General features: G+C 25.2%; 1 protein-coding gene across 2 annotated transcripts; it reads right to left on the bottom strand.

Annotated features, from left to right (window-relative positions):
- Positions 1 to 1,729: 1,729 nt before the first annotated feature.
- On the bottom strand, positions 1,730 to 18,803 carry LOC145829613 (uncharacterized). Of its 2 annotated transcripts, none has more exons than XM_082937458.1 (9): positions 18,671 to 18,803; positions 15,698 to 15,806; positions 12,400 to 12,431; positions 9,616 to 9,684; positions 5,872 to 5,925; positions 5,111 to 5,239; positions 3,408 to 3,452; positions 3,226 to 3,267; positions 1,730 to 2,968 (listed from the first exon to the last, which is right to left on the bottom strand). In XM_082937458.1, exons 1-9 carry the CDS (start codon positions 18,770 to 18,772, stop codon positions 2,132 to 2,134), a joined length of 1,419 nt encoding a protein of 472 aa, XP_082793584.1. In that variant the 5' UTR covers positions 18,773 to 18,803; the 3' UTR covers positions 1,730 to 2,131. The 2 variants fall into 2 exon arrangements, with proteins under 2 accessions (XP_082793584.1, XP_082793583.1); XM_082937457.1 differs by having other exon boundaries at positions 9,616 to 9,693.
- Between the last annotated feature and the right edge of the window lie 3,152 nt (positions 18,804 to 21,955).

A 21,955-nucleotide genomic window follows, 5' to 3' on the forward strand; every position in this document is an offset into this window, starting at 1 on the left:
ATTTAATCATTACCAACATTTAATATATAAAAAACACGTTATATCAAGTTTCTGTGACTTTTATTGTCTTTACCGTTGTTAAATTTTATTGATTACTAATTTATGGTTGTTATTTTACTTTTATTTAAAGTAGATTACATACTACTTTTCATATATTAAAGCACTTTACTGCTTTTCTAAGCATAAAGACTAGATTAACTAACTTTACAATACAAATTAAATAGCTGTCTTAATTTTCATATGTATTGTGATGTAATTGTTGGAAGTATTTTTTTCAATCACTGACAACTGTAAAATAAATTTGAATTGGTTACTCTTTCCATTAAAGTAAGTGGTTTGTTTATATTATGATTTGTTGTGTATTTTAGTTTACTTAATTTAGACTTAATAATTACAAATATTATATAGTTTTATAACAGTCGGATTTAACATTAAATATTATTAAACTCTAAAAATTTGTAGAAATTATTTTATTTTAATGAACACATGTATACACCTACTTTAGTTTCCTATTCTTTCATTACAGTATTTAGTTTTTTATAGAACCTAGTTGAAGTGTGTTGATTCGTTAACACACAAAAACATGTTGGTACAATAAAGGAAGATTACTGTATAATTTGTTTTTATTTATATTCCAGTGAACTTGTTCCACTAGGATCTTTTGTTAGCAAACACTTAGATTTATATTTTGAACAGTTTTACTTAGATATTATATTCATTAGTGATGTACCGGACTCACTATTCGGGTCCGGATATTGCCATTTTTGTCTGATATCCGGCCGGATCTTGATACAAAAAAAAAGTCCGGATCCGGCTGCATCCTAACAGAGATACGGATCTAGTTAGTAAAAAAGTGCATACAGAAAAGTATTTTTCTCTAAAACAAACCCTTTGTAAATTAAAAAGTCATTTTCGTCAGTTAAAATTAAACACCTACCGTGATTGGCTCATTTTGAACACGTGACTAATTTACATTTAAACTATGAAATAAATATTTTAGAAATGCAACTCTTTACTTATGTTGTAAAATTAAAAACTTTACTACCAAATTGTTAGGCTAGTTTTAAGATTTTTTGAAAAACTCAGGCTAGTTAACTTTTAGATTTTGAATGAGTTTAAGCTGATCTAGTTTTCAATATTTTGTGATTTTCTAGTTAATTTTGTTCGAGAACTTGATTTTAATTGGTAAGACTATAGGTGAGGTCCTCCTTGATTTTTACAAGTTGATCTTATTTAATAGATTTTAATCTTAGCTACCAGATATTGTTTCTGTGATGTACTGCATCTTTCTATCAATTTTCCTTATACTAAATTTAAAGTTATTCATAGTATTTTTTTAGCTTTTCTAGAAATTAAATTTTGAAACTACAAATGTAAGCTCTACTTTTTATGTGAAAACTAGTGATGTACCAGACTCACTTTCCGGGTCCGGCCGGATATTGCCATTTTTATCTGATATCCGGATCCGGCCGGATCTTGATATGAAAAAAAATTCCGGATCCGGGTCCGGTACATCACTAATATTCATTTAACCTAAATTAAACTGGACTTATTAATCTCATATTTAATTAAGTAGTAAATCAAGTGATCCTGATTTTTAAAAGTTTTTGATGTATAAGAATATATACTAAATAGTATCTAAATACTTTAACTCGATATTATAATTCATTTCAACTATTTTAAATTTAGGTGTACTTTATTCAATTTCTCAAGTTTTTAATATCAGTGTTTAAAGCACATATACATTTGAGTTTATTCTAAATAATTACCTTTTTGTAAAATAAAAATCTAAGAATGAAAATGCTTTTTTAATTTTTATTATTTTGTTTTTACCCGTTTTACATAATAGAATTAGAAATAAAATTGTAGTTTCTTTAAATGTAAACATAAAATTATAGAAAAATTAATTAAAATTTCAAATAAAATTAATTTTACACCTGACATAGCAGTACATATTCTTTTTATATATCTATAAAATACGTACAAAACGGTTTAACCACTAAACCTTGATAAAACTGTTAAATTTACTAATCTATTACAATTCATACTTATACATGATTTACCTAATTCGGACGAAGAAAATGACAAACAACACACAAACGTTCGAAACATGTAGAAAATATGATTATAATTACTGTCGTCTTCTCAACGTCGGGTCAACAGGGTCGTCATCCACCAAGTAGTGCTTGGTGGTCGGCAACGGCAAATTGCCGTGGTGAACGTCCCAATGCAGCTCGAAGCACATGTCGCTCTTCCAGCTCTTGTCGCACAGCGCGCAGTAGGACCACCCGTCAACGTGGTCCTTGCACCTGCTGAAGTGCTTGAACCACTCGTTTTCGTCCGACCAGTTGACCACCATGCAGTAGTCGCAGTACAGTTTGCTGTCCCTGGCACGCAACTGCTCGAAACACGGCATCCTGTCACCCAGAATGTGGTCCGGGTACGTTTTCCCCCTGATGGCCTTGACGGAAGCAATCACGTCGTCTTTGGTGATATCGGCGTGGGGAATGAGGTGCCTTTTATCCACTTCGTTGAGTTTTGCAGCAGCCTTTTTAGCTTTTGAGCTTGCTTTGTGCCTTTTTCTAATGGGTGCAGCATCTTGTTTTGATTTAGCTGATCGTTTTGACCTGGAAGACGATTGTTCAACATTTCTTTCTTTTTTAACAACATTTTGGCGAGATTTCTTGGCATTACTTAATTTTTTGTTAGAAACTTTATCAGAAAAGGTTGGCAGTTTCGTATTAGCATCATAATGGCTACAGACATGAAGCAAAACTTGGTCGAGACTTTTAAACTCAGCATTGCAAACTTGGCAATTAAAACAAGCCGAAGCAGAAATCGAGCATGGCTGTAATAATTCGGCCTCAGGTGCACGTCTTACACTCTGATCAACTGGCACTTCTGGAGTTGAAGGATGCTTATATGTTTTGAAAAACTCTTCGTTGCTATTAGCGTTGTAGATTCCCAACTAAAAACAGTCAAAAGGTAAGAAACAAAAACATAATTATAAGTATTATTTTGAGAGTAGTTTTTCAAAATAATATGAAAATTATTTAGTAAAACTTTAAAAAACCTTGAATTTTTTGAATAAGAAAAATATAATTTTTTTTTAAAACTCAACTATTTCTTCTTAAAATTTTTGTTTTAGAACTGAGCCAGTTTATTCAATGGATTTTTTGGGAATTTTTCATTATTGAAAAAATATTAAACTACTAAAAAACTAACTAATTCTTCCTTTTGTGAACTCCTTGATTTTCTCGACCACACCTGTCGTTTTAAATTTTACCAAATAACTAACTAATTTAGATTCAATTAACTTCAATATAAACTAAGTGAGGTGTAAAATAAAATCTAATGTAATTGCACATCAAGGTATGCAGTTTAAGAGTATAAATCTCGCAACTCACCAATTGATTTCCATTTGGTGGCGGGAAGTCATCATAGGATTTTTTCTAAAATACAAACAAGTTAAGTAAGTACACTTTAAATATTATCTTTTGTGATAAATAAATTTAATGAAACATATACGTTTTCTTTGAGTAGTTCTTATAATGAACATGTGCAATTTTTACTAAAAACTTCTAAAACCATTACATTTATAAACTTTTAAGAACTTAGCAAGTCACTTTAATACTATTCTATTACTTAAACAATACAAAAGCTATTTTAAATAATACTTTACATAACTTTTATTTGAAAGATTTAAGTATGCACTGTTAAATTAATTTTACATGATACAAAATATCTGATAGATTTAAAGCCATAGTCCATTCAGAAAAAGTTCTCTTAGTGAAGCGAAAAGTATAAAGTTGTAAGTTTATCAAAGTTTAAAACAATTAATAAAAAGTTATCTTTGACGGTTTCTTAAACTAAAAACCACAAACTTTTAAAAGATATCCTTAAAATACATTGAAGTTTTGAGTAATTAAATATCTAAACAGCTTCTAATATTAATCTGATAATACAAAGCCCAGCTACAAAAAACGTATTTTTTTATTAAAAAAAATCCACTGAGTTTGAACACTTTAAAATTTTGTTCAAAACAGGGTTACCAAATTTTTTTGAGAAGTTTCTTCCAGGTTTTCTGAACTTGTTTTAGGTTTTTAAAAGTACACGTTTTAGGTCGATTTTTAGTTTAAAGCTAAGTTTAAGGTTAAAAACTGCGCTACTTAAAACACATAAAAAGATACTTTTTATGTGTTTTATAATAAACAAATATTTTGATGATGACAAAAAGTTTTCATCTATATGGTAGAAATTTCCGTGTCAAATTATAATTTTACAGCTAACCTGTAAAAATTGTTTAAAATTCCAGGTTTTTCCAGGATTCCTGGTTTTTTAGAAACCCTGTCAAAAGCATTTAATTGCAAAAAATTAACAAGGTTGTTTAAAAAGGTTTTGTAAATATATAAGTTAAAGGTAAACTATAAATACTTTAAATTGCATATGCAATTTGAAACCTAATGAGGTTGTAGCTTCCAATTAATTGGCGATTTAAATTTTAGCTGCGAAAAGCTTCAGATAAATATAGTAAAAAAAATAAAATGATATTGTACAAAATTTTGAACACCTACAAAAAAGAGAAAATAAATTCAATTTCTTTTACTTCTAGAATCTCCCTAAATTTGTATTTTAGAAAGCAGTAGTGTTTATTAAATTATTATTTCAATACAGCTTTCATAATAAACACTTTCTTTAATTTTTATGCTACAACTTTTCAACATTACGAAGCTTGCAAAAAAAATTTATTATAGTAAATCTGGCCGTCAAAAAATTCACCCATCTCTAATCTAAATAGTGGAAATTTTAAATATCCAAAACACCTTCTAAATGTTTTTTAATATATCAATACCATAGACTATTTAAGCGTCCAAACTAATTTAATTTATCACTTATTTTTAAAATATTTAAATGAATTATTGACAAATTTCACACTTTTTGCACTAAAAAATAGAAAAAAAAAACTATGAGAGCTTTTAAGTATGAGCAAAAATATAACCAATTATGAAACTACTATTCAAGAGTGAAACGTACTGTAGAAGTTTTCATACAAATATTATCTGAATACAAAATTTTGATTTTATGCTACTTAAAATAAGTAAAACAAAACCTTAACAGTAAGAAAAGGCAAAAAGTCCTTGAAAAGTCGGTCTTGATCAAATGCTTCGTTTTTCTCGAGATTTTTCTCACTTTTGGGGACTTTAGCAGGTTGTTCCCCATCGTTAGTAGCTTCACTCAACTACAAAAAAATATCAACAGTTAAGTTTTTATTAAATCAAAGCTTAACATTTTGATCACTTCAAGTAAACTTTCGATAGTACATAAAAAATTATAAAGTAGTTGGTATTAAAATAGGGCATATAACAATAAAATGTGGTTTTTGTTTTAATCTGCTTAGTTATATGTAAGGTATCAAAAATCAAAAAAAAAATTGACGGTTTATGTCATGGTATAATAAAACTAAATGTACTCATTGACTAAAACGTTATTTAAAATCAAAGTTTTATAATAAATATAAAATAAAATTTACTCTGCTACAACAGTACAACAAGTACAACAGTCTAAAAATAAAATTCAGTACTAACTATTTAAAAAATGTTGATGAAAAAATTATTATTAGAAAGGTTTGGTAGAAATATCCCAATAGGTCGAATTAGACAACTTATAAAACTAATAGAATATTTTTTGATGTTTATGTTTTTAAATACAAAAGCAGAACACTAATAATTATTTTTAACAATAGTTCAATTATTAAGTTGAAGGGGAAGGTAACTATGAAAACAAAATCAAATTAAATTGTGTTCATTTCTCAAGTTTTAACACAAAAAATCATATCTTATTAAATCTAGTTAACAAAAAAATACAACAAACTTTGTTTTCATGTCTTCTTTTCAGGGTTTGATTATCGAGTGGTGCTGATATTCTCTGCAATAATATGTTAAATTTTAAATTGAAGAAACAAATATTGCAAAAAATTCATATTGATATAAATATTTATATCACTATATTAAACATTTTAGATATTTTTTTAATATCAACATGCCTAAATCAAAAGTTTTTTCTGATCAAATAAGAATTACTAGATTGTTTAATTTTTTTGAAATTCTGATTTATTGAATTCTTAAAGTAAGCTATTTTGAATACATTTAAGTTACATATTATTGTCATTTAGGTAACTAGAATATCATTTTGACAAAAATAAGTTTTAAAAATTGAACTGTTACAAATGTAATATTCAGATTAAAAAAAAATCATATTACAGTCTATACTCTATAAGCTCTGTTTTAAGTCTAGCGCAAGCGGTATATAGCTGTTGACTAATGTATTACCATTTTAAAGTGTGTAAGTTTCCAGTTTAAGCTTAAAAACTTACAAAAGTTCTTCTACAACTTGCAAAGACATGTTTAGACAATGGAATTAAAACAAACATTAAACGATTTAGAACACTTTTATTTTATAAAGTTGAATATCATAATTTAGGAATATAACTTCTTAAACAGATTTTTCTATTAATGTACCAAGTCCGGAGAATCTCTTCTAGTTAATCTTCTTAAAAACTTCACTTAAGTTTATATAATATTTAAAATGTTTAAATTACTACTTGAATTAGCACTTAAGTTGATATATTTATTTATTTTAAATTCCATTACTTTATAAAAAAAGTGTTTACTATATTTTGCTCGTAACTGTAATTATTTTAACTATATGTATATATTCTTTTTTATAAAGTTCTTTTTAGTTGTTATTTCGTTTGTGTTTACGTTTTTTTAACTCTTTTAAACAAAGTAAATAAGAAATAATAAATATATCAACATAAGTTTTTATCTAGTTGTATTTAAAACAAATAAAGTTAATCAAATGATAATACTTTTCATAACATATATACTTAACTGAAAATTTGAAAAAAGGTAACTAGACAAGATTTGATCATCCTCATACGTGTACTATTAACAAACAAATCTATTTAAGTGTCATTGACTTTTTTTCGCTATAGGTCTAGGTAGATATATTTAAGGTAGATGGCCAGTCGACATTACATGCTTTTTCGGTTTGTTTACATAGCTGTTTTATAGATAACTGTTCAAAAATATAGGTTTAATCGTTTGCTAATAAAAGATCCTAGTGAAGTGACTTCACTGGAATATAAATAACAACAAATCGTACATTAATCTTCCTTTATTGTACCAACATATGCTTCTGTGTGTTAACGAATCAACACACTTCAACTGGGTTGTTAATGGAAAGAAAACTAGATAATAAAAAGGTTAAACAAAACTTTTTTTAATGTTACAGAAACTAAAAAAACATTCATAGACCCTTTTGTGGTTCATATTTTACAAGGCATGTTAAACAAATGTTAAATAAATTATTATTTCTCCTTATTTTAGAATGATTGTCTTGTAGTAAATCTTAAGTAATCAAATAAATAAAACAAATTGTACAGTAATCTTCCTTTATTGTACCAACATATGTTTCTGTGTGTTAACGAATCAACACTTTTCAACTGATTTAGTTATTCAATGTATTTTAGTTTACTTTACTTGTTTTAGACTTAATTATTACAAATATTATATAGTTTTATAACAGTCGGATTTAATATTAAGTATTTTACCTATAATTAACTATTATCTGTAGAAATTATTTTATCTTAATGAAAAACATGTATACACCCACTTTATTATATGCTTCTATTCTTTCATTACAGTAATTATTTTTTACAGAACCCAGTTGAAGTGTGTTGATTCGTTAACACACAGAAACATATGTTGGTACAATAAAGGAAGATTACTGTAAAATTTGTTTTTATTTATATTCCAGTGAAGTTACTTCACTAGGATCTTTTGTTTAACAAACGATTAAACCTATATATTGAACAGTAATCAAATAAAGTAATCATTAAGTTTTGTTAAGGACAGAAAACTTAAATCTCAACAAAAGAACGTTTTTGTTAAGTTTATGTTGTTTAAATAATAAATTCTGATTAAAGATACCTTTAAAAAAATTACTTATTGACTTACGAATGATCAATTTACAAACGATCGGGTTAGAAAATGATCAGGTTAGAAGTGATCGGATTAGAAACTATTGGATTTTAATTGATCGGGTTATAAATGATCGGGTGAGATATTATCGGGTTAGAAATGATCGACTCCCTGTTTAAATAGGGTAATAGTTAAACATGTTTCTAGAAAAATTTTGCAAGTTTAGTCTGACTTTATGAAGGTTTTTTTTTTATTTAATTTTACCACTTGAAGGCTTTGGAATTTAATGATTTGTAAGTAAATTTTTAGGAAAACTTTGCTATTTTAGTCTGTCTTCAAAGGATTTTTTGTTAATTTTTATTATTTTAGGCTTTGAAAATTAAGGAATTTCGTAAATTAGAACTGACAAATTCTGACATTTTACCTTTTAGACCTACAAAAACTGTCTTTTTGCCATTTTAACTAAAAAAACTAACTTTTGGTCATTTTGACCCCAATAAACTGAATTACTAATAAACTAATTTTTCCAAAAAAAAAAACGACTTAGCGTGACCCGTGACAACCCTGTTTAAAAACTGTATTTTGATTCCGTAAGTATATTTTAGTGAAACTGTTCTAAAATTTTAATTCTTCAATACTATAGCTTTGTTCCTTTTAAATAAGTACAATAATAGTGTAAGTATATACTTTATTGTAATACCTGCTTACCACTTTAAGTTTCTATTTACTTAATTTATGATTAAAAATTCTTGTTTATTTAATTTTACCAATTTCTTTTCTAAACAGTATTTATTTCACATTTTTTATTTAAACTAATTATGACGTATCTCTTATCATGCTTAAATAAATGTTAATATTATATACTATAGCTTAGTTAAACACAATAGTAGTTGAAAAGCGTATTTCGAAAAATTTTCTACTTCAATAATGCAATATATTTGTCGATTTTTTTTTTAATTTTAAATAAAAATATTTTTAATATAAATAAATTTATCATGTTTGATTATAGTTGCTAAAATATTTACAACCTAAAGCTACTTTTGCACACTACTTGCTCACATTAAGCAATGCTATTAAGCAAATACCTTAAATGAAAAGTGTAAACAAAACATAGTTCCGCTTTACACATAAATTACCAGCATACTTTTACAAAATTAATGCATTATACATGGTAACTAATTTTTTGAAAGTAAAAAAATAGTTTAGCTACTAGCTGTTTATTACCACTTTTAAAAATTCAAAGAAAAACTAGAAATATAAGCAATCAAAGTTAGAGAGTTCAATAGGTTTTTATGGGAGGTGAAAACTAAAAAGGCGTTTAATATTATTTTACTAAAATTATTTTATTAACTTTAAGAACTTAAGAGAAACAGATTTTTTATTAAATTTTATCAAATAAAATAGACAAACGAACTTTTTTTTAACTTCGCCATAAATTTACCCTTACAAATACTTTTAACAAGCGAAAGTTGGAGTAAGTCTTAGCTTTTGAAATAAATTTAAAATAATTCAAACAAGCCTGATTAAAAAAAAAAAAAACTAGACTGAGTGGATTTAATTGTGGCAAACTGAGTCCTACAGACTATTATCATTTGTTCAAGTAGTTTTTAATAACAAACTATAACTTTCTAACATTTGAAGTTGCAGAATTGCTACCATTTACTGCTTCTCCATTCGTCTTTTGCCTGATATTTGGGGGCCTCTTTACATCCTGAAGTTTTAAGTATCATTTTCAATCAAAAATATTTTTTGATTTGCAAACACTATAAATGGTAAATACTTCCACTATATAAACTAAACTTAGATAAAAATTCATCTCTAAAATAAATTTAGAACAATACTTGTTTAACAATGATATTCAGATTCTGCTAACTTTAGAAGTTATAACTAAAAGACAGAAAAAAAAATTGTTTTAAATAAAAAAGTTTTATTTCATTTAACAACAAAATCTACAAATTTATTAGTATTCGTTATATTGCCTAAAGTACTTTCAAATTCTTCTTCAGTAGGCAATTAGAAAAAAAAATGTTAAAGTATATTTTTAATATTTCTGAAAAACTTTTCAATTGCTAATTCATACAAAACACCAAAACGTTGAAAAACACAACAAACAAAGTATTATTTTAATAATTTAAAGTTAAGTACAAAGCAACCTGTTGCTTGTGTATGCACTTTGAACATAGCACAAAAGCGTTTACCAAACTGGCAGTAATTTACCTATGAAATTTAGACTAATACATGTTCATTTTTATTAATATCACTTTTTTATATGCTACTTACAATTATGTTTGAATCATAGAGTATGTAAATGTCGATTGGAAAGTTCTTTACTTTTATTAATATTGTTATTTTATACAATTTTTTTATTTTTTGTTGTTATCATGGCATATGTAAATTGCACTGTTCAATATTTTTGTTCATCTAAATTTTAATTCAGATGTTTACTTACATTCAGGGTTGCCACTCATTTATTCAAAATTTTATCTAGGTTTTCCAAATCTCTTCCAGGTTTTTAAAATTACACATTTAGAATCTTTTTTTAGTTTAAAGTTAAGTTTAAGGTAAGAAACTTTGTAAAATAGTATAAAAACATTGACAAGATACTATTAAGCTACATTAAATATGTTTTTTAATATATAAATTTTTATGATGACAAACCTTTTTTTTATATGATAAATTTTATGAGTCAAATTAAAATTTTACTACTGAACATGTGAAAATTGTTAAAATTCCAGGTTTTTTTTGCCTAAATTGTCAAATTCCAGGTTTTTCCAGGTAAAGTGGCAACTCTGCTACATTGTTTATACATTGTTTTTTTCATCTAAGTTTCAATAGTGGGATATATAAATATTAAGTGCTTGTCTATTGTTTTAATTCATACAAACTTTGTATGACCCAAGGTTGCCAAATGTTTTTGGAAAGTTTTCTCCAGACTTTTAAAACTTTTTACAGGTTTTTTAAATTACACCTTTTAGTGTCTATCTTAGTATAAAATTAAGTTTAAGGTAAAAAACTATGTAAAAGAGTATAACAACATTGAAAAAATATGTACAGCTTCTTAAAATGTTTTTTAATGTTGAAATTTTTGAAATGAGAAATTCTTTTATCTATACAATTGATTTTTTGTGTTAAATCAAACTAACAACAGATTTTTCCAGGTTTGTTAGTGATTATTGTTCAAAATTCAAAGTTTTACAGTGATTTTTGTTTTGAAATTAAAGTTTTTTTTTCAAAATGTCTTAAATTCCAGGTTTTTTATCCTAAATTGTCAAATTCCAGGATTCCAGGTTTTTTGGAAACCCTGATGACATTTTTAATATTTTTTATTTCATACTTTGGTCATGTAGTATGCTAACTTAAACTTCACATTTTGTTATTTTCCTTTAATTAATAAGCTATAATATGTTTGTTTTAAATTTGATAAAAAAATTGTAAGTTTATAACTTTTTTATTGTACCTTTAGTTTTAATTTATTTATGTTTAATATAACTTATTTTGAAATACCTTTCTTTGTATTACTACTTTTAGGTTAGCTTTTTAAATCAAAAAAAAAAATGTTTAAACATAGTTTTTTTGACTAAAAATAGTATGTACCCAACTGACAGTGCTTACCTAGAAATGAGTACCTATAAGTGGCAGGTTGCTGTACGTTTTTAATATCATAAATGATTTAATTTAAATACAACTTATTATATTTCTTACAATAAGCAGGGTTGCCAGGGTTGGTTTTTGAGAAGTTTCTTCCAGGTTTTTGAAAGTGCATGTTTTTTGGGTTTATTTTTAGTTTAAAATTAAGAACAAAGGTAAAAAACTGTGTTAAATAGTAGAACAACATTGAAAATATACTGTGAAGCTACTTTATTAGTGGTTTTTTATATATATAAATTTTTGATGATGAAAGAAAGTTTTTATCAGTATAATAGATTTTTCGAGTCAAACCGCAATTTTAAATACCAGTTTTTTTTGTGATATTTGTTTAAAATTCTAGGTTTTTCCAGGATTTCAGGTTTTGTGACAACCCTGTTTAAGTGGATCAAAAAAAATTATTTAAGTTAAAGCTGTTGTATCAATAGCTACTGAAAAGCCTAAGAAATATTTTGTTTAATTATCTGCTAACTTGAAGTTGTAATTCAAATGCAAACAATACTTTGTTAAGATATTTTTAACAATATAGCAGCTTAGTTTCTTACTCAAATAGCATTCTAAAAAATTAATCAGACACAAAATATCCTTGAACTTATAGATTTGATTATTTTACTGTGAATTTTTATAACTTTTTTACATTATAAAACTTAAGTTAAAATTAACTGCTTAATATTTTGTACTTATTAATAATATCATAAAATAAACTGCACATTTATTCATCTAACATGTACTAAAATTATTCTGAAAATTCTATAACAAACAAAAAACAAACCAAGTTTGGAGAGTTTCCATCAACTTGATAACCTAAAAAATAAATGATTGATATAACAATCTCAAACCAAATTTATTTAAAAAACAAAACACAGACATAGTATGTAATATAGGGAAGCAGGTAAAATATTTCTGTTTCAATTTATCTAATAAATACATTTTTAATTATGATATGCTGTTTTATTTTTTAAAATATGTACATACAGGGTTGATACTCTTTGAAGCATATAGTCAGCAGGTGTGACCAAAAATAATCTTCAGCTACATCAAATAGCCTGAAATATCTTAGATAATGATAAACTGAAAAAAAGTAGTTTAAGCAAATACTGAAAAAAAGTACAGTAAATCAAGCTAAATGCTTAAAAATAATAAAACTATAATGAAAAGCATAGGGGGTCCTTGAATTTAACAAGTTGATTTTATTTTGTATATTTTTATCTGTGCTATCAGACACTTACTAATGCTTTTCAAAATTCAAAGTAACATTTGAGATATAAGCGATAAAATGCTATGATCTTAATAGGCTCTTTATGGAAGGCACAAACCAAAAACGCAAAAAAAGACTATTTCATTTTAAAATTTATTTTCTCTTTCAATTTTTAACAGGTCCTCTTTAAATTTTTACAGTAAGTCTATTACTAATATTTAAATCCATTTAGTGCAAGAAATGTTTTAATTTTGAATAATAAAAATAAAAAACACTTTTTTTTTATCTAAAAATTTTAATTTGTTGTATTTTTAAAATAGCAATATTAAATGTCTTTTAAACTATAAAAGGAATGATTCCTGAAGATTTGAGTTTTTTATTTTAAAAAATTAAAGATAAGATAGATTTTTGGTAAAATTTTAATTTTTTAAGAAAATTGACCCTGAAAATTTTGCGCCTTTAACATTTGTGTTGAAAACTTTTTACAAAAAAGTCTAGATATCAACAACTAATTAAAATTTTTATACCATTAAAATTGGCTTGTAGTTTATACTTTAAGCTTTCATATAAGACTCAATGATAATTTTTTTTTTATAAATGTAGAAGCCCCCTATGCCTTTAAGGATTTAATAAAAATATAATTTTTAAGAAAAAAATATTATAAGCCATAAAAAATAGCCTGAGTTTTTAAAAAATATCCAAACCAGCCTGAGTTTTCCAAAAAAAAATTAAACCAGTCTGCGTTTTTCAAAAATATCAAACTAGCTTGAGCTGAGTGCAACCCTGTATATATTACTCTATAATTAAAAATATAGTATAAAATAAGTGTAGCAAAATATACATTGAACAAAACTGTAACTACTTTACAATAGTTTCAAACTTGATGCTTTATGCACCCTGATCATGGTTGCCACTGATCAAGCCGAGAAAAATTTCCTGACTTTTCCTGACTTTTTCCCGACTTTTCTAAATGAAACTCTTAAATTAAACTTATTCTAAAAAACATAATCTAACACTTGAAACTATATAAAGCTTTCAATCTTATTTTAATACAGGTTAAAAACAACAGTTTTTTGCTAAATTCTATCATCAAACTTCCAGTACATCACTTAAACCATCTGTGTATGATTGATGTTTGTAATAAACAGCTCTATCAGCAAAATACTTGTATTATTACCTTATAAACACAGCTTGTCTGAAAAAAGACACATTTTTTTAGCATTTCCTAGCATAAATGTCTCTAGATAAACAAACAACATGTAAGGAACTTATACAATTAAAACCTTTAACTAATAACGAACTTTCACAACTAAGATCTTAAAACAATAACAAATTTTTACAGTTGAAACCTTAAAACAATAAAGAACACAATTTTTTTAGAATTTTCTAGCATAAATGTATCTAAATAAACGAAACGACATATAAGGAAGTTTTACAATTAAAACCTTAAATCAATAAGGAACTTTCACAACTCAAACCTTAAAACAATAACGAACTTTTACAGTTAAAACATTAAAACAATAAAGAACTTAATCAAATACTGTTTTTGTAAATGTATATACTAAAATTTATTTTCTTCGTTTTTTTATTAGCACTTCAACCTCTTCATCTAATGAAGGTTTCCTTCAACTGGTCTGCATTCCGCTTCAGTATATTTTTGTTATTTTGTTAAATTATTAACTTGTTACATTAAATACTAAACTGACTGCTTAGTTATAAAGAACTCAATTATTTACTAAACAAAAAACACTTTGATTCTAAAATTATGCTAGATAAACTTTTGTGTATATATCACAGTTTTGCTATGGAAAAGTCCTTGCTACAGATCATCAATACTATGAGCTTACAAAATCTGCTTGTTAAAGTAGGGTACTTGTTCAATATGTTAGTAGAAAATTTTTGCAGGTTTATAAAGGATATTTTACTAATTTATACCAGATGAAGGCATTGGAAATAAAATTAAATATTTTTGAAAATTTCTAGGAAAATTTTGGAATTTTTTCTGACTTTAAAGGACTTTAAACAGTTTTTACCATTTGAAGGCTTTGGAAAACAAGGAATTTTGTAAATTTAAACTGACAAAATCTGACTTTTTTTTTAATTTTTATCAAATTTCCTGACTTTTTTTCAAAACCCCCCATTTTTTCCTGACTTTTCCTGACTTTTGTCATTTTTTTTAATTTTTCCTGACTTTTCCTGATTTCCTGACCGAGTGGCAACCCTGCCTGATGATTTTGGTATATAAAGCATCAAGTTTGAAACAGGTGTAAATACTTTATCTAATTCTAGTACATACATTTTTAATTTTATTTCAGTTGATTTAATTTAATGCTGCTTTAAAAAGTATTGTTTGAAATAATTGCTCTGTATAACCTTGATTGACATAAAAGTTTGATTATAGTTATGATGAACAGACAAGGGTCTGATGATCAAACCTTTATGTTAACTTAAGCCTGCCTCACAAATCATACAATGTGTATACATGTCATACAAATGTAAAGTTTTAGGCTCTGTAGACTTTCGCCAATGTCTTCTTTAAAAACAAAGACTATATCGAATAGCTTTTTAAATATGAAATAACTATGAATATCATATATTAAAGATTTTTAGTAATATGAACTACAAAATTAAATTATTTTCTAATTTTTGTTGTCAACAAACCAAAAAGAAGATTTAAGCACACAAAAAAAGCTATAACATATCATGCTATAGACTGACTGAAAATTAACCTTTAATATAAAGAAATCGTGACAATTTTACACAATGGCAGCTAGATTAATTTTGAAAACAGTGTTTTTTTAATCACCCTGTATTATTTATACTAAAACAATGGTTAAAATAAAAAACATTTTTTAAATTTTTTAAAACAAACCCATTCTTCTTAAAATACTTGTGGTATTTTTTTCTGCTTTTGAATGAATTTTTGCTGTTAACTCAGACTCTTCTGTCATTCTTTGTATTAAAACAGATATGTTTGGAACCTATAAATTAGAAAACATAAGTAATTTTTCTCAGTTTTGCTGACTTTAATAAAACTAAACTAGAGAAAGACTTGTTTTTAATACTTTCAATTGACATTATTTACACTTAATTGAACTTTTATTATACCAGAAATTTTAGAAATTAAACTTCTGTGTAAAGGTATATTTCAAAATTACATTTTATATATATAAATATTGATAGTAAATTTAACTATTTATTTGATATTTTATTTTTATCAATTATATTGTCAATAGCCAAGTTTCCTACCACTTTTTTTTTAAATTGTTATATATACACATTAGGGTGCCTATAAAAATGGTATTTACATTTAGGATAATATTTAAAAAACACTTTTTAGAAGAAAATTTGATGATTTTTAGAAGCATAGATTAATGCAAAATAAATTATGAAAACATCCCTAATGTAAACTTTATGTGGGACCATGGAAATTGTACCTTAGAATTTTTGGTTGGAAATTTTTCTAGAAGTAGCAATTATCACAAAAATCTATTTTGCAGAAGTAAGGACAATTTAAGGAAGTTTCACAGAGGCTTTTTTAATTTCTTTATTTTTTTAGTTTTGGTTAATTTTAAGTTTTTTTGAAAAAAAAAACAAGAAGTGCTAGTAAATCCCTAGAATGTGTTTTTGTGATGATTTCTACATGTAGAAAAATTTCCAACTAAAAACCTAAGATTGAATTTTTAAGGTCCCATACAGTTTATTTTAGGTTAGTTTTCTGAAAAACTAATTTTATCTTGATTTAGGCTTTTTGAAATTATAAAAAAATTTATTGAGTTTCTTTGTGATATTTCCAATATATTTTATTTGAAGCTAAAAAAACATAGGTGGCAATTTTCATAAGCATCATAATACAAATACTAAGATAAGTTCATTAAGTAAAGGTAAAAAAATTCTAGCTATACATTAGAACTTTAAAGCTATATCTTTATTAAAAAGTAGTTTTTACTAATTTATAATATATATGTTCTTAATTAACAAAAATACACCACTTATTAATTTTATAGAATAAATTGGGTTACTTTATAATTAATAAAAAAATATTTTTAACATTTTTAAGTTTGCAAAAACAAAGTGACTATTACAGGTTTGCCACTGGTGTTTGAGAAACTTCTTCCAGATTTTTGAAATTTTCCAGGTTTTATAAAGTACACGTTTATGGGTCTATTTTTAGTTTAAGTAAAGTTTAAGGTTAAAAACTGTCTGAAGTACTTAAACAACATGGAAAAATACTGTAAAGCTACTTTAAAAGTGTTTTTTATTAATTATTTTTTTGATGATGACAAAATATTTCATCTATATGACAGATTTTTTGTGTAAAATTAAAATTTTACTACTTGACATGTTAAAATTGTTTAAAATTCAATTATCTAGCCTAAATCAGGGTTTTCTAAACTTAAATTCAAATGACCCCTTTTAAAGAAGCTAAAAAAGCCATGGCCCCTTGAAAAAGATTACTCAAAACTACCATTAATAACACCAAAGACCTTTTTTTTTGCTCTTCATCATCAACTCCAGAATAACTTGTGTAAGTTTCAAAACTACCTATAAAAACACTTAGACCTTTTTTTGGCTTTTCATCATCAACTCCAAAATATCTAGTGAAAGTTTCAAATGATGACCTTTACTGGCCTAAATTGTAAAATTCCAAGTTTTTTTAAAGGTTTTTTGGCAACCCTGCTATTATATAAAGGCTACTAAGGGTAAGGGAATAATAGTAAATTGTTAGTAGTAAAAACTAGTGTTATGACTGCTATATGGTAAAGAAAGATATTCTGTGCAAAAACAAAAACTCAAATTAAAAATTAAATTAAATCTGATGTGAACATGCAACTAAACTTTCGAATCTAACTTAAAAGTTAAGAATAAGTTGAGAATTTCAAGTTGACACTATTAAACTACAGAAAATAAGAAAGTAGGAAAAGAAACATGCAGATTGTGATTTAAAGCCCTTTAAAATATGGAATCAGAAAACAAGTAAATATTATTATGGAAGCATAATAAAAACAAAATCCAAGTCAATGTTCACATGTAGACACAAAACAAGATTGTTTTACTGTTTAAATAAAAACCTAACCAGAAAACAGGGTTAAAATAGGGATCAAGCTAATATTGACTATTTTTATGAATAGAAGTCTTCACTTAAAGCCTACTTTGGCCTGAGTTTAATTGTTATAACTCGAAAAATATTGAGTAATTGACAATTCATTTTTATCTAAGACATATAGATACATAAACTTTTTAATAACTAGAACCACAACTTGAGTTACATGATTTTAGTTATTATGTTTGTTTGCCTACAAATGATAGCTAAAAGCGCAATTTAAATATCTTTTTTGCATTTAATTAAATATGTAAAAATAAGTCAAGCCATCCCTTAATCAAATCAAACTTTTAAAATTCTAGCAAAAAATAGCCTGAGCGTTTCAAATCTAACTAGCATGAGTTGGCTTGAGTTTTTCATAAACTTCAAATTAATTTGAGTTATCTTTAGCAGGTGGCAATCATATAAAAAAACATTTTTATTAAAAGGTTAACAAAACTAATTATTGGGTAACAGTTTTTGAAAAATAAACTAAATTGATAAGTTTAAATATTATTGTAAGAATAAATAACTTAGTTTTTGCACTAGACAAATGTTGTAATGACAACTATGTTTTGTAATAAACAACTAATTACTAGAAACAAAAACAGCCAAAAAATTATTTTGCATGCTAATAACTTAAATTCTCAAACTTAAAACTTGAACAATAACATAAATGAAAGCTAATGTGTAAGCAAAATCATTTATTCCATAGCATACAAGCAAGCATTAATTAAGCAAGTATTTGCTTTGCATACTTACGGCTTGAGCTTTTTCTTGAGATTCAACTGAAACTTTACTAAATTGAGAAAATTTTGAGTGTGGAAATTCTTCAAAGTAGTTCTGATCAAACGGTACATCCATTTGGTTGAACTTGAAACAAAACTGCTTTAAACTTAAATGGTCAATTTCTAAATTATTTAACGGAGTTTACTATATTTTCATAGCTGTAAAAAAAAATAGTAATGACACTTTGAAAACAAAAAATTTTGTTCTTGAAAAAATATGTTAGCTACTGTTAAAATAAAACTTAAAAACAATTTATATGAAAACTATTTGAAAATGTATTTGTAATCAAACTTCTAGTTTTGTTTTGTAACTAACTCAACAAGTCATATTTTAAATATTGAAAGCAAACTATTTTGCAAACTAAAAACTTAGTTGTATGAAATAGATTCAACATGCTTTTAGTTATTTTTTAATTTTATTGACTTTTTTATGTTTTATAAGTTCTTATTTTTTGTATTAAGAAAAACTAATCATGTCACTTTTACTATTTCTGTTTTGTCAACCAGGGCTATACTAATAACATGTTAACTTTTTATTCAAACTTTTCAATATAAGTAAATATTATTGCCAATTTATCATTAAAGACTTATACTACTAGTGTTTTCAACTCCATAAATACATTTTAACTTTCAATTATTTAAACTTTTAAGTTGAATAAAGGTTCTCATTGTTGTACAAAAAAAAAATGATCATGTGATTTTTATTGATTACAATTCATTATGGCATTACTTTAGTTAAATTTTCATCAATTTTTTATTTTTCTTTTGAAGGTACTTAAATTGATATTACTAAGGCTAGTATTGTTGATACTTGGCTTTGTGACAAATAATTTTTCAATAAATTAATGTTATCTAAATAAGAGCAAGATCATTTTATTTTTTTTATATAATTAAATTTTATATGGGCTATAATTGTTAAGGGCATATTGGGAAACCTTTTTTGAAATTTAGTCTTATTTTCACATAACAATTTAAGCTACTTCATACTTTTTACAGCTTGTTAAAATTAAAAGTATTTTTTGAGATATAAGCAGTCAAATTTGGTGAGTTGAATAGGTTCCTTATGAGAGGTGCAAACTAAAAAAGCAAAAATAAACAATTTCACTAAAAATAAATCTCTTATTTTAATTTTTGAGCAATTATTTTTTAAATTTTTAAGAACAATTTTTAATAAACTTTGAACAACTTGAAGAAACAAACATCTTTTTAACTTTCTGATAATATTTTTTAATGGCATGGGGGGGACTAAAACAACTTTTTTCACAATTTTATTTTATATAGTTTTTACTAAGCTACAAGATGATTTTTAACTATTTAATAAATCAAAATAAGTTTTGAGATATAGCCAGTAAAAGTCAGAGGCAATAATAGGTTCCTTATGGAAAGTGCAAACTAAAACGGAAAATAACTAAAAATCACTTAAGATCTATCTCCTACAATTTTTGAGATAACTACCTCAAATTTTCAGGAAATGTCCCTTACAATAGTTTGAAAATTATTTCAGAACATAATTAAAATAAAATTAAAACATAAAAATTTTATAACAAAAAAAATTATTTTGAATTTTTAAAATCTGTAAAAATCATCTTGTAGCTTATAAAAATCATTATAAAATAATATCAAATTGTGAAAAGAGTATTTACTCCCCTATGCCTTTAACTTGAATTTTGGATATAATTTTTTTTCTAATTATTTTTTTTAATCTGATTCCTACAAGTTGTTTGTAATATTGAAAAGTAAACTTCCTAAAAACTGAAATCAAAATAGTTCAAAAAAGAAGTAGATATATTTTTAGTGATTTTTTTATAATTCTAAGACAACTGCCACAGAAAATTATTGACTTCATATGGTTTTATAGGTTTTTTAACAAAACTTGATTTATCTCATAAGTAAATTATTTTTATTTTGTTCTATAAAAAGTATCTTATAGTATACTCTGTAAGCTTTGAATTAAGGCCAATAACTTATTTTATAAAAAAAATGTTGGACTTCCTTATTCCCTTAATTTTTCTTATAATGCATTTAACTTTTATATCTTAAATTTTCAATTAAACTTAAGACTAGTAATATTAAACTATTAAATATTAAAATGTAAACAAATGTAAATTTGAAATATGACCATATATAATAGAAAAATCAAAGTTGATATAATCAAAACCATCATATATTATTTTAGGTTATCAGTTTCTGCATAACTATGAAAATTATATAAAAGTTGTAATGCCAATACCTCTAAATAAATAAAAAACCATAGCCTGACCTTAAGGTCAATAAACTACACACTATTTTCTTTGTAAATATTGTTTTGAGCTTTTTTGTGAGTCAATCCCAGATTTCAATCCAACTCATAGAGATTATAAAGCTGTCTTTAGGATTGCTATGGCATCAGGCCACATATTTTAATTATTATAGTAACCAAAAAAAAAAGAAAATATAAATCTTTATTTATTTTTATTATAAAAGAAATAGTTGAACAAAAATTATGAAGTTTTAAAAATTGTAAAAAAAACCTGCTTAAATAAAACACAAAACAATAAAAATAGTTCAACGACGTAACAAATTATTCTCCACTTAAGAATATTTTTATACTACTACTTACATCAATAACAGATTTAACTTACAGATATAATCATAATTTTTGAAACTTTCGTTTTTCTTAAAACTTTTATACATGATTTTTTTTTTAGGTTGGATTTATATCTACTTGTGTTTAATCCATGTTTCAAACATAAGCATTTCAAAAATTAAGATTAAATATATAGTGTGAGTACATAACAGCACAACTTAAACTACATATAAATATATACACTTGATAATTTAAATTTAATCTTTACTGAGTATCATTATCTAAAATTAAAATACTTCTACATCTTCATAAGCAAAATACAGACAAGAGAAAAGATAGATAAATATAATATGTAAGAATAAGTTATAGTTCAAAAGAAGCAAAATACTTTGTGAATTGTTAAATCAAATATTTTTTTTTCCATACCTTTTATTCCAGCTTTATATCTTTGGCCTTTGATAAACTGCAACTAACTTGCTGAGGTCTGGTTATTTATACCTCACCTAGTTAAAACTAAAACCAGTTTTTATTCTGATTTGTTTAGAACAGCAGAATATTAATTCTTAAACTTAACTACTAAAAAACTATACTTTTTATAAACTATCTGTAAAATTAAGTATTAAAGCCAGTTCATAAAGAAAAAATAGTAAAATAAATTTTAACTTTCCAGTTATTTTGAAGGTTAATAAAAAA

This window comes from Thalia democratica, chromosome 2 (assembly GCF_965202585.1).
Source record: "Thalia democratica chromosome 2, ktThaDemo2.hap1.1, whole genome shotgun sequence".
NCBI classification, from domain to species: Eukaryota; Metazoa; Chordata; class Thaliacea; order Salpida; family Salpidae; genus Thalia; species Thalia democratica.